The sequence below is a fragment of the Schistocerca serialis genome, chromosome 3 (genome assembly GCF_023864345.2).
Source record: "Schistocerca serialis cubense isolate TAMUIC-IGC-003099 chromosome 3, iqSchSeri2.2, whole genome shotgun sequence".
Taxonomy (NCBI): domain Eukaryota; kingdom Metazoa; phylum Arthropoda; class Insecta; order Orthoptera; family Acrididae; genus Schistocerca; species Schistocerca serialis.
Window position 1 is genome coordinate 889,898,647 of NC_064640.1, and position 13,317 is coordinate 889,911,963.

Sequence of the window (13,317 nt, forward strand, 5' to 3'; positions counted from 1 at the left end):
CGCTGTGTGAGACCGAGCACGTAGTAAAATTCGCCGACACGGAATTTCTGGCTGAAGAGGCTTCCCGTGCTGCAGCGATCGACCGTCGCAGGTAGCAAGAGGAGAACCGCACCGGAAATTACCGCGGAGAAGCCATCGGACGTTGGCGTGCCAGGTACATATAGTCTGCGGCCGCGAGCTCGGCTCCAGTCCACCATCAGCAATGGAGGGTGAAACGTTGACAATGCCAGCCACTCGTGCTGGCGAAACGTCAGAAGAATCATCAGACGACCGTCGGCTGAAGAACCCGAGACAGAAGCCAACAGGCACTTTGTCAATATTGCGCTTTTCCCCAAATGATGTCGGCGGCTTCCAAGATGAGAACACAGATCCTGTGCAGGAATGGTTACTTGCATCACAATGGGCAAATTTTACGAGTAGATCCACTAGATCTCAGTGATACTGAACAAATGGGAAGGCAAGCAAAATAAGTTCACCATTTTCATCGGAAAAAGAAGGCAGCACGGACTGTGTGGGAACACCTGAGGATCCATCCAATATTACGTGGGTGATGGTAATTTGGAACTCATCCGTTACCTCTTTACGGGTAACATTCAGCACACAAAACTCTATTTGTTATAGTCGTATTTCATTTTCCCAGTTTACGATAATGTTTCGGAAGTTTTTGATTACTTCTGAACCCTTTCACTGTTTATTCTTGACTTACCAGTCGCACCAGATCGAAATTTTTTGATATGTAATCGAAAGTCATGTAACTCAGATCTTGTATTGTATTGCATTGTATGTTAACCGGGGACCTAGAAACGTCGGAGAGACTCCGTCCCCGCCGCAGCCGCAGTGGTCCACAACCCCACGACCACAACAAAGGATGGGGCCCCTCCACGCCCGCACCAACGTGGTGACCAACACAAAAGTTCTACTGTCACTTCCGTATGCATGTTAGTTTTGAATCAAGGCGTCACAGGATGCAGGCTGTGATGTTATCCATGCGTCTGGGTAAGACTACTCATTAACATGGTCCATCAGGAGATAGAAGTGGTCGAAAGCGATCGAAGGGTAGCGGTTGTAAGAGCAGAGGAAAAAAAGTGCCAAGGCCAGCGCCAAGGGAAAAAAACCTCTGCGACAGTAGGACGGGTAGTAAGGGCAGTAGCGGCTTGCTATCTGCGACAGTGCATGCAAGGTGTGGTTGTGTTAGTTCGAGGTATCGTGCATCGTTACCTTTGTCGTTGTTGGAGCTTGTTGCGGCGCTTGCTGCAGTTGCTGCGTCCCTGCAACAGTTCAAGGTCGTTGTGGATTAGTGGGCGATCGGTCATAGATCGGCTCACGGACTGTGTAGGGGTGTGTGTGTGGCTGGTTTGCGTGCTGTGTACAGTACGGTTTCCCTGCGGTTGCCTGTTTTTCGGCTAGTCGCACATCTGGGTTTCCAGTAATAACTGTGTTGCAGGGGCTCGCCAGTACTGTCGTGTTAGCGTTCTATAGACCATAGATGTTCAGTTCCTAGCCAGTAATGTCTTTGGTCTGTTATGCTTCCATCTATGGTTGTGGTCGTAGTTACCCAGAGAAAGGATAAACGGGTTGCGCGAGTGTCTCGTGTTATTGTACAGTCGTGTGGAGAGTTTTTGGAATACCTGCAAGATAGTATCTAGCCGGTATTCCCGGTGAAGGTCCGCGATGCGTGTGTAGCGTGGAGCGTTGCTTATGATTTTGAGTACTTTGTTCTGTATGAGCTGCAGACGGCGCAGGCGAGTTGGCGCAGCGTATCCCCAGACAGGGGCTGCGTACGTCATCAGGGGTCTAATAAGTGTCATGTACATGGACCTAGACACCCTCCTGTTTAGTGTGCTACGCCTGTTAAGCATAGGGTAGAGTTGTTTGAGCCTCGCGTTAGCTTTGTTGGTCACGTGTTGAATGTGGTCCCCCCAGAGTAGTTTCCTGTCCAGCCAGACACCGAGGTATTTGACCTTCTCGCGGAAACGTATTGGGCGTGTGTGTAGTGTTATTGGGTTGCAGTGCTGATGTTTGCGCAGTTGCTTCGGTCTTCTAGTGAACATAACGGCCTCGCACTTGTCGACGTTTACTCTAACACGCCATTTCACCAGCCAAGGCTCCGCCGTTCTGAGTGCGGTCTGTAGTCGTGAGTTAATGTTAGACGGCTTCCAGTCTTGCGCAAGGATGGCAGTGTCATCCGCGTAGATTGCTACCGTCGTGTTATGTGTAGCTGGGAGGTCGTTGATGTAGAGGTTAAACAGTAAGGGCCCTAGGATACTTCCTTGGGGTACTCCTGCCTGTATACCATGTCGTGTCGATTGTTTGCCCTGCACGTCAGTGTTGAAACTCCTGTCCGTGAGATATGAGTGTATGAGACGTACGAGCCCGTCGGGGAGCCCTGCGTCACTGAGTTTGCGTATTAGGCCGTTGTGCCATAGACGATCGAAAGCCTTTTCGATGTCCAGGAACACCGCCCCAGTTGCCTTGCTTGTGTTGTATCCGTGTGTTATGTATTCAACGACGCGGAGGAGTTGTTGTGTTGTTGAGTGGTGATTCCTGAAACCGAATTGCTCCGGTCTCAGGGTGTCGTTTGTGATGCAGTGCCTGGTGAGTCGTTTTAATATTACCTTCTCAACGATCTTGCTGAGCGCGCTCAGCAGACTGATGGGTCGGTTATTTTGTGGGAGGGAGTGGTCTTTCCCCGGCTTCCTGAACATCAGGACCTTGGCCGTCTTCCAAAAGGCGGGGAAGTGTTGGTGTTTGAGTATGGCATTCGTAATGTGTGCTAGGTAGTCTACAGCTTTGTCCGTGAACTCCTGGAGGACACGGTTTTGAATGCCATCGTGACCAGGGGCCTTCCTAGCGGTGGTATGCATGATGGCCCATTTGATTTCTGCTGTACTAGCTTGTCGGATGTTGTTGCGCGCTGGTTGGGCCAAGATGCGTGTGACCTCCTGGTCCGTATCAAGTGTGAATGCTGGGTCTGAGGGATCCAGGTTCGGTGTGAATGACGCTGCGAGTGTGAGGGCCATCAGTTCCGATTTTTCTTCCGCAGAATATGCTGGTCCGTCTGGCCCTTGTAAAGTGGGGGTGTACAGTTTCTCCCTGGTGAAATGTCGGGCTAGCTGCCACACGCCAGGCCGCGTGGTGTCTAGCCCTTCGAGTTTCTGGTCCCACTGTTGTGTCTTGAATGTTTGTATTTTTTCCCGGATTATACCCTGGAGCCTGTTAATGTGCCGTTTGAAGTGCTGGCGCCTGGTACGCTGCCAGTGTCTCCTGAGGCGGTTCCTCATTGAGATTAGGCCCAGGATTTCCTGGGGCAGGGCAGCACTGTGTTGTTGTGGCGTGCGGATTGGTATGGTGTTGGCTATTGCGTCCTGGACGGCGCCGGTGAGGGTTTCGACTGCCTCGTCAATTTGGGCTGTCTCGTTAATCGCGTGGGTTGGTGGGATGCGACTGTCAAGCGTTTCCTTGAACTGGGTCCAACTCACGCGCCTGTAGTCTAACATCCTGCGTTGTTCCATGTTCTGCAGTGTTTCTTCAATGTACAGTATAACGGGTTGGTGATTTGAGGGCAGATCGTTTTCAACGGCAACGTTGAGGGTCGTTGTTATGCCCTTGATGAGGGCCATGTCTAGCACGTCTGGCCTGTGTCCCCTCCGGTAGGGAATGTGCGTCGGTTCGGTCGGCGCTAGTGTGATGTAGTTTCGTCCTAGTGCATGTTCGTATAGTTTCTTGCCGTTGGAGTCTCGTATTCGTGAGTTCCAGTCCGGGTGTTTTGCGTTAAGATCTCCAGCGGCTATTACGCGCGGTGATATGTTGAGTATTGTGCTGATGTCGCGTGTTTTGATGTTTTTAGGGCTGTTGTATACTGACACCAGTGTAGTGTAGGCTCCGTTGAACACGACCCTGACGGCGGTTGCCTCTAGTTTTTCGAGTTCAGGGAGCACTATGTTTGTGTGTTCTATGTCTTTGTGTATGATGATGGCTGTTCCGCCGTGACCGGAGCCGTCCGGTTGGTCGGTACGATAGACGCAGTAGCCGGTGAAGTTTAGTTGGTTGCGTGGTTTGAGCTTAGTTTCGCTCAGCAGTGCGATAAAGATACCCTTACGCTCCATGAACGCGGCGAATTCCGCCCTTTTGTTATTGATCCCGTCTGCATTCCAGAACAGGATCTGTGTCAGTGTCTGGTTGTTTGCGATGGGGGCGGGGTGTGGTGTGTTATCCATGTATGTGTGTAAACAGTGTGGTGAATGCTGTTTGTATGGCAGCCCAGTACTGCCCGGGTTGGGCAGTCGTGAGCTGTGTGAGGAGTGTGGCGACGGCCGCCCAGATCTTGTGAAGGATCTGGGTGGTCGTGTGACGGGGGAATAGTGTTTCCAATAAACCCCCAGATGTTGTGTTGGCGTTGTGTGTGTCGGCCTGTGGCTCAGTTGTTGTGTTAGCGGCCGCTGGTGCGGGTGTTGGCGTTATGGATGGGCTGGCGCTTGTGTTGTTGTTGTGTGGAACATTTTGTGGTGCCTGTGTATTAGATGTGGTGGGGGGAGGAGTAGTGTGTGTGCTGGTGTTGCTGGCTTGCTGGCTGTGTGTCTGTGTGTCATTGTTTTGTTGTCGCTGGGTATTCTGTTGTGGTGCGCGCGTGTTCCCGCTCCTGTTTCCACGTGTTCGCCTACGCCTTCTCTGGGTTTTTGGTACTGGGGTTCCCTGTGTTAGTGTGTTTTCATGTGTGTAATGTGTAGGTTCGCAGGCAGTGGCTGCAGGGGGTGGGGTCGTGTTGTTTCTGGGGGCTGGTGTTGGTACCGGTGTGGGTGCAGTGTCGTGTGTTGGCTGAGACAATTGTGTTGCTGTCGCAGCGGTTGTGATAGGTGTGTGTGCTGGGCGCAGAGGTTCCGCGGCCTGCACTGCTCCTCCAGGGCGTGTAGCCATGGCGAACGACACTCCGTTCCTGACAGGGTTTGGTGCGGGCCTTGGTCGTGTTATTACGTTGGGTGGCTTCGACTGTTGGTTTTTGCGCCTCTGCGCCTCTCTGTATACGTTGCAGCCCCTGTAGTTGGCCGCATGGGCTTGGCCACAGTTGGCGCAACGGCGTATGTTTTCATGTATTAGTGTACATGCGTTGGAAGCGTGATTGCCAGCGCATCCGCGGCAACGGGGTGCCAGGCCGCAGCGGACGCCCGAATGACCGAACCGCTGGCAGTTGTTACATTGTTGGGGGACTTGTGGCGGTTCGTAGGTTTCTACCCTTACGTCCATCCGCAGAAGGCTTTTTATCTGCAGAAGGCCGCGGGAGGCGGCCGTATCGGCCATCTCGACCAGGTAGTGTGGTAGACGGTGGTGGGAGCGGAAGCCTGTCATCCTGGAAGCACTTTTGCAGTCGAATCCAAGGAAGTTAAGCGCCGCTTGTACTGTGTTGTTTGGGGTGTTGGGGTCCACTCCCTTTACCACGTACTGCTGTGTCCGTTCTTCGGCGGTCCTGTACGTATAGTGCTCGATTTCCTTTTCTTTGAGGAAGATAAGGAGATCTTTATATTCACTGTTAGTTGATACGTACAGTGAGGCCCTATCGCCAGAGTACTTCGTGTGTAGCGTGCAAGGTGAGTGCCTTTCCGCGAATGTTGTGTTGAGGACGCTGAGGTCCCCGTAGTTCTGGATTACGACTGGGGGAAAACCAGTCTTCTGTTGTGTGGGCGTAGCTGCGGTTGGTACTTGTGTGGTGTTGCTGACCGCAGGTCGGGTCGTGTTTGTTGTTGTATTGGTGTTCCTAACATGAAGCGCGGGTTTTGATGTAGGTAGCAGCGCCTTTCGGCTACCTTGCGAGTGTGGTTGCTCGCTTGTTTGCGTGGTGTTTCTTTGTTTGCGTCGTGGGCCCTCCACCTGCCAGGGCCCAGTGTAGTGTTGTTCTGTGTCCGCATCTGCGGCTGCCGGTTCCGCCGTTGGAGTCGGTTGCCGCAGTGGGACAGTGGTGCATGAGTCACCAGATGCAGGTGAATGTAATGTTATGTGCAGTGTACTTGTCCGCGTGGGGGACTCACTTGTGCCGCAGAGGTCGGTTATCAATCGACGCTGGCTCAGCAGTTCCTGCGCTTGCGCAGCGATCTGCCGGTCCTTGTCGGCCAACACCTCCTCAACGGCGGCAAGCGGGACGCTGACGTCGACGGGAACAGCCGACTCTCGCACCTCTTTAGCTGCAGCCTTGCTGCGGGTTAGGGCGGGGGAAACACCGGCGGAATCTGCCATAGTGTGTTTGCAGGAGCTTTATTTGGTATGGGTGGGCACGACAATTATGCTTTTTCTGAAAAGAAAAGGCTAATAGTAGGTCCTACAGAAGAGGGGGAATGCCCTACGGCCTACCGTGCGCCGTTGGTGCAGTGGCGCGGCACCTAAAGGAGGTGCGGAGGAAGAGAAGTGGCCTACAGTACGCGGGGTGGTCCGACGTGAACGGGCCCCTGGCACTGATCAACCCTAACACAGAACGAGAGAGTCTCGCTAGGTTTGTAACCGAAGTTACGGGTTACTGTGAGTCAGTGACTCTTGACGACAATAGAGCTTCTCCGCGAGCTACGCGGCTTTTCGACGAAAGGGAGCAAGCTCAACCTTCCGCCGATCCACCGAGCGCTACTGGCGCCTCGAAAGGAACTCTCTGTAGAGCAGAGCGGTCAGCGCGTCTCGCCCCCCACGACCACTACCGAAGTCCACTTCACCCCTCCGACGCCCCACACCGAACCAAGGGTTATTGTGCGGTTCGGTCCCCGGTGGACACCCCCAGGGAACGTCTCACACCAGACGAGTGTAACCGCTATGTTTGCGTTGTAGAGTAATGGTGGTGTACGCGTACGTGGAGAACTTGTTTGCGCAGCAATCGCCGACATAGTGTAAGTGAGGCGTAATAACGGGAACCAGCCCGCACTCGCCGATGCAGATGGAAAACCGCCTAAAAACCATCCACAGACTGGCCGGTTCCCCGGACCTCGACACAAATCCGCCGGGCGGATTCGTGCCGGGGACCAGGCGCTCCTTCCCGCCCGGAAACTCGTGCGTTAGACCGCACAGCCAACCGGGCGGGCAGCTCAGACCTTAATAGGAGCAGCACAGCCTCAGTTTTGCATGAAATTATTTCATGTTTTTGTGCACTTTGAATAGAAATAACCCATCAGTGGAGTATATTAATGTTTTTCTTGATTGGTTAATATTTGCAGCGAGTGAGGCGGCGTATCATTTAAGACACTGCTCTCCTATTCGGTAAGACCTAGGCTCATTTCCTCGTTCCATCACACAGTACCAGCTTTTGTGGTTTCTTTCAATCTATTAAGGCAGTATCCGGTATGGTTACTTTGAGAATGACGTGGGCGATTTACTATTCAGTTCACTCCTAGTCCTAACTTGAGCCCCGTTTCTGATAGCAATTCGTCGATTTCTCTCCTTTTTCTAGGTACACCCGAACAGCATAAGAGAGTTTCTTCGAAGACTTCATGAAATATTCTCGTGGTTTTGAATTAAGGAATCCCTTAGGATTGTGTCACCGAACGCCTTTCCAGAACTGGTCCAGTCAGTAAATTCAAGGATACGAACGGAAAGTTGAAGTTACAAAGAAAGCCCAAGATATAAACAGCGTTTCCACCAATTTTAGTCCCCCAGTTTCTATAGAAGGTAAACGATTATACACTCCTGGAAATTGAAATAAGAACACCGTGAATTCATTGTCCCAGGAAGGGGAAACTTTATTGACACATTCCTGGGGTCAGATACATCACATGATCACACTGACAGAACCACAGGCACATAGACACAGGCAACAGAGCATGCACAATGTCGGCACTAGTACAGTGTATATCCACCTTTCGCAGCAATGCAGGCTGCTATTCTCCCATGGAGACGATCGTAGAGATGCTGGATGTAGTCCTGTGGAACGGCTTGCCATGCCATTTCCACTTGGCGCCTCAGTTGGACCAGCGTTCGTGCTGGACGTATAGACCGCGTGAGACGACGCTTCATCCAGTCCCAAACATGCTCAATGGGGGACAGATCCGGAGATCTTGCTGGCCAGGGTAGTTGACTTACACCTTCTAGAGCACGTTGGGTGGCACGGGATACATGCGGACGTGCATTGTCCTGTTGGAGCAGCAAGTTCCCTTGCCGGTCTAGGAATGGTAGAACGATGGGTTCGATGACGGTTTGGATGTACCATGCACTATTCAGTGTCCCCTCGACGATCACCAGTGGTGTACGGCCAGTGTAGGAGATCGCTCCCCACACCATGATGCCGGGTGTTGGCCCTGTGTGCCTCGGTCGTATGCAGTCCTCATTGTGGCGCTCACCTGCACGGCGCCAAACACGCATACGACCATCATTGGCACCAAGGCAGAAGCGACTCTCATCGCTGAAGACGACACATCTCGATTCGTCCCTCCATTCACGCCTGTCGCGACACCACTGGAGGCGGGCTGCACGATGTTGGGGCGTGAGCGGAAGACGACCTAACGGTGTGCGGGACCGTAGCCCAGCTTCATGGAGACGGTTGCGAATGGTCCTCGCCGATACCCCAGGAGCAACAGTGTCACTAATTTGCTGGGAAGTGGCGGTGCGGTCCCCTACGGCACTGCGTAGGATCCTACGGTCTTGGCGTGCATCCGTGCGTCGCTGCGGTCCGGTCCCAGGTCGACGGGCACGTGCACCTTCCGCCGACCACTGGCGACAACATCGATGTACTGTGGAGACCTCACGCCCCACGTGTTGAGCAATTCGGCGGTACGTCCACCCGGCCTCCCGCATGCCCACTATACGCCCTCGCTCAAAGTCCGTCAACTGCACATACGGTTCACGTCCACGCTGTCGCGGCATGCTACCAGTGTTAAAGACTGCGATGGAGAGCCGTATGCCACGGCAAACTGGCTGACACTGACGGCGGCGGTGCACAAATGCTGCGCAGCTAGCGCCATTCGACGGCCAACACTGCGGTTCCTGGTGTGTCCGCTGTGCCGTGCGTGTGATCATTGCTTGTACAGCCCTCTCGCAGTGTCTGGAGCAAGTATGGTGGGTCTGACACATCGGTGTCAATGTGTTCTTTTTTCCATTTCCAGGAGTGTATCTACTCAGAGTAAATGTTCGCCTGGGATGGTGATTATCTTTATTACGCGATCAGCTGTATAAGAGAGAACGATGTAATGATCCAGTTTTAACAGGTTACTGCCATTTCAGTACGTAATTGTATTTCTGTACATAGAGCGTATATGTAAAGCGTAACAGGCCAAAAACCGGTTGGGCTTGTTTCACAGTGATTAAGGGGTCCAGCAAGTCTCTTTCGCTAGAATTTAATTTGTCGACAAGCCTCTGTAGCCGAGGGCGTTAAACTGCGCTGAGATGTTGACGTTGCCAAACCAGCTTCTTATCGCAGAGTCATTTTATTGGAGAATTTGTCCGACAATGGGAGGACTGTAATCGTTCAGTTGATGCTTACCTGGATCTGCGCTCAGGTTTTACAGAGGATGAGGAATGTTTCTGCGATGCAGTCATTAGAGATGCTGCATTATCTCGGTTATAGAAGGATAGGGAAAGGATTCGGACGTGGAACTTTTGATCAACCACCTCAGTATTCCCCCAAATAAGGGTAGCTGGATGCAGATTTGTATCCCAATCCTCCCGACTACGAATCCAATGTTTTAATCACTGCTACTACTCTCGCAGTTTGCCCTTTAAGGAAAGGTTGGTATTAAATTTTGCTCTCCTTGCACACCTTGAACCATTCCAACACAAATGCAACACGGCACTTCTCGAACACTGGTTAAGTATTCAGTCGACATAGTCAGTAGAGTCCTGTAATTACTCAGTCAATCACAACAGACTTGATAAAGCTTGAGCTCCGTTTATTATATAGCGATATAGTTAAAAAGTGCACTGACCGCAGCGGCAACGAATAAATTACACCAGCTGCTTCGTACGGGAAGACACATGCATCAGGAACTTCTTAAGTAATAGAACCCAGTACGTTGTCCTCGATGGTGAGCGTTCATCGGAGGTGAGGGTATCATCTGGAGTGCCCCAGGGAAGTGTGGTAGGTCCGCTGTTGTTTTCTATCTACATAAATGATCTTTTGGATAGGGTGGATAGCAATGTGCGGCTGTTTGCTAATGATGCTGTGGTGTACGGGAAGGTGTCGTCGTTGAGTGACTGTAGGAGGATACAAGATGACTTGGACAGGATTTGTGATTGGTGTAAAGAATGGCAGCTAACCTTAAATATAGATAAATGTAAATTAATGCAGATGAATAGCAAAAAGAATCCCGTAATGTTTCAATACTCCATTATTAGTGTGGCGCTTGACATAGTCACGTCGATTAAATATTTGGGCGTAACACTGCAGAGCGATATGAAGTGGGACAAGCATGTAATGGCAGTTGTGGGAAGGCGGATAGTCGTCTTCGGTTCATTGGTAGAATTTTGGGAAGATGTGGTTCATCTGTAAAGGAGACCGCTTATAAAACACTAACACGACCTATTCTTGAGTACTGCTCGAGCGTTTGGGATCCCTACCAGGTCGGATTGAGGGAGGACATAGAAGCAATTCAGAGGCGGGCTGCTGGATTTGTTACTGGTAGGTTTTATCATCACGCGAGTGTTACGGAAATGCTTCAGGAACTCGGGTGGGAGTCTCTGGAGGAAAGGAGGCGTTCTTTTCGTGAATCGCTACTGAGGAAATTTAGAGAACCAGCATTTGAGGCTGACTGCAGTACAATTTTACTGCCGCCAACTTATAATTCCCGGAAAGACCACAAAGATAAGATAAGAGAGATTAGGGCTCATACAGAGGCATATAGGCAGTCATTTTTCCCTCGTTCTGTTTGGGAGTGGAACAGGGAGAGAAGATGCTAGATGTGGTAAGAGGTACCCTCCGCGACGCACCGTATGGTGGATTGCGGAGTATGTATGTAGATGTAGATGTAGGAACAATTTGTATATCTGACTCTGATATGGTTATTAAACCACGATCAAATACACATTTTTTTCGGCTACCAGATTTAATTCCTGCTTGATAGCCATTTCAAAACATTTAAGGACAAGTAACAAGAAATTTAATTTGAAATGAATCGAGTTTTAGTTAAACTTTCATTCTTAGTTAAACTTCACAGGGTCGCTTCGCATAGACATGAGAATTGTGCGCGGTGGCGAAACACATTTGCTGAACATAAATAGCATCTACAGGGTCGATTAACGTGCAAAAAGCGCCGATGGTCTCCAGGTAACAAGCTTTACTGTGCAACAGTGCAGTAGCTTGACATGTAAGTCCGGAGCACACGTCTGGACGCAAGATTCTCCTATTTCAATTGCGCAGACTTGGACGATCAGCAGAAGTACGTAGGAGAAGTCATCTTCTCTCGTTTCCTTCAGTTTCCGACAAAGGTGTTAATAATGTCTCGCTTATTTTAATTGTCTAGGTTAGGCCTTAATATCTGTCACTAAAAATTTTATTGCGTCAGGTGACCTCCACTGACAGCTGAAAGAATATGTTATTGATAGTCCCTTAAATATGTGGTGCCTTCAAAGTGTTCAGGCATTGGTTAAGGTACTGGACTCTCTTTCTGGAGGAACGGACTCAAATCGCTGTCCTGTCATCAAGATATAATTCGATTAAGGGGTAGCCCGTACGATTCTTCTTATTCAGATGCTGTCTATTTTCTACCCCAATTCTTGTCGTATTCGAGGTTGTGCTCTACTGCTAATAACCACATCGCAGACAGGAAGTTAAACAATAATCTTCCTTCTTTCTTCCTGATATGTGCATAACACTTGCATTCTACCGGCTGTTTCCGTCACAGCGTGCAAAAATATAACAGGACATAGAGGATGCTCCACTGAACGATTTGAGGTAGGGATCCTGGGGTCGGAAAGCTAGACTAGGGAGATAACAGGAATAAGATCACATTACTGCGTGCCTTTCATCTACATCTACATCTATATCTACGTGATTACTCTGCTATTCACAATGAAGTGCCTGGCAGAGGGTTCAATGAACCACCTTCATACTCTCTCTCTACCGTCCCACTCTCGAACGGCACGCGGGAAAAACGAGCACTTAAATTTTTCTGTGCGAGCCCTGATTTCTCTTATTTTATCGTGATGATCATTTCTCCTTATGTAGGTGGATGCCAACAGAATGTTTTCGCAATCGGAGGAGAAAACTGGTGGTTAAAATTTCATGAGAAGGTCCCGTCGCAACGAAAAACGCCTTTGTTTTAATGATTGCAACTTCAATTCACGTATCATGTCTGTGACACTATCTCCCCTATTTCGCGATAATACGAAACGAGCTGCCCTCCTTTGTACTTTTTCGATGTCATCCGTCAGTCCCACCTGATGCGGATCCCACACCGCACAGCAATACTCCAGAATAGGGCGGACAAGCGTAGTGTAAGCAGTCTCTTTGGTAGACCTGTTGCACCTTCTAAGTGTTCTGCCAATGAATCGCAGTCTTTGGTTTGCTCTACCCACAATATTATCTATGTGATCCCAATTTAGGTTATTTGTAATTGTAATCCCTAAATATTTAGTTGAATTTACAGCCCTCAGATTTGTGTGACTTATCGCGTAATCGAAATTTAGCTGATTTCTTTTAGTACTCGTGTGAATAACTTCACACTTTTCTTTATTCAGGGTCAATTGCCACTTTTCGCAACATACCGATGTCTTATCTAAATCATTTTGCAAGTCGTTTTGATCATCTGATGACTTTACAAGACGGTAAATGACAGCATCATCTGCAAACAATCTAAGACGGCTACTCAGATTGTCTCTTATGTCATTAACATAGATCAGGAACGATAGAGGACCTATAACACTTCTTTGGGGAACGCCAGATATTACTTTTGTTTTACTCGATGACTTTCCGTCTATTACTACGAACTGTGACCCTTCTGACGGGAAATCACGAATTCAGTCGCACAACTGAGGCGATACTCCGTAGGCACGCAGTTTGGTTAGAAGACGCTTGTGAGGAACTGTGTCGAAAGCCTTCTGGAAATACGAGTATAAAAATATGGAATCAGTTTGACATCCCCTGTCGATAGCACTTATTACTTCATGAGTATAAAGAGCTAGTTGCGTTCCACAAGAAGGATATTTTCTGAATCAGTGCTGACTCTATGTCAATAAACCGTTTTCTTCGAGGTACTTCATGATGTTCGAATACAGTATATGTTCTAAAATCCTACTACAAGTCGACGTTAGTGATATAGACCTGTAATTCAGCGGATTACTCCTACTTTTCTTTTTGGGTATTGGCGTGACTTGAGCAATTTCCCAGTCTTTAGGGACGGATATTTCTGTGAGCCGAGTGGT

General features: G+C 49.8%; 2 protein-coding genes across 3 annotated transcripts in view; one reads left to right on the top strand and one right to left on the bottom strand.

The window, feature by feature from the left end:
• Positions 1-13,317, top strand: part of LOC126471128 (excitatory amino acid transporter 1) — a 768,331-nt gene that overhangs the window by 219,836 nt on the left and 535,178 nt on the right. The gene's annotated exons all lie outside the window — the stretch shown is intronic.
• LOC126471129 (uncharacterized) overlaps positions 1-13,317 on the bottom strand; it is a 533,883-nt gene that overhangs the window by 61,210 nt on the left and 459,356 nt on the right. The window contains exon 3 of the mRNA XM_050099217.1: positions 1,219-1,268. Within this exon, the coding sequence (XP_049955174.1) occupies positions 1,219-1,268 (50 nt within the window). The remainder of the gene's footprint in view (positions 1-1,218; positions 1,269-13,317) is intronic.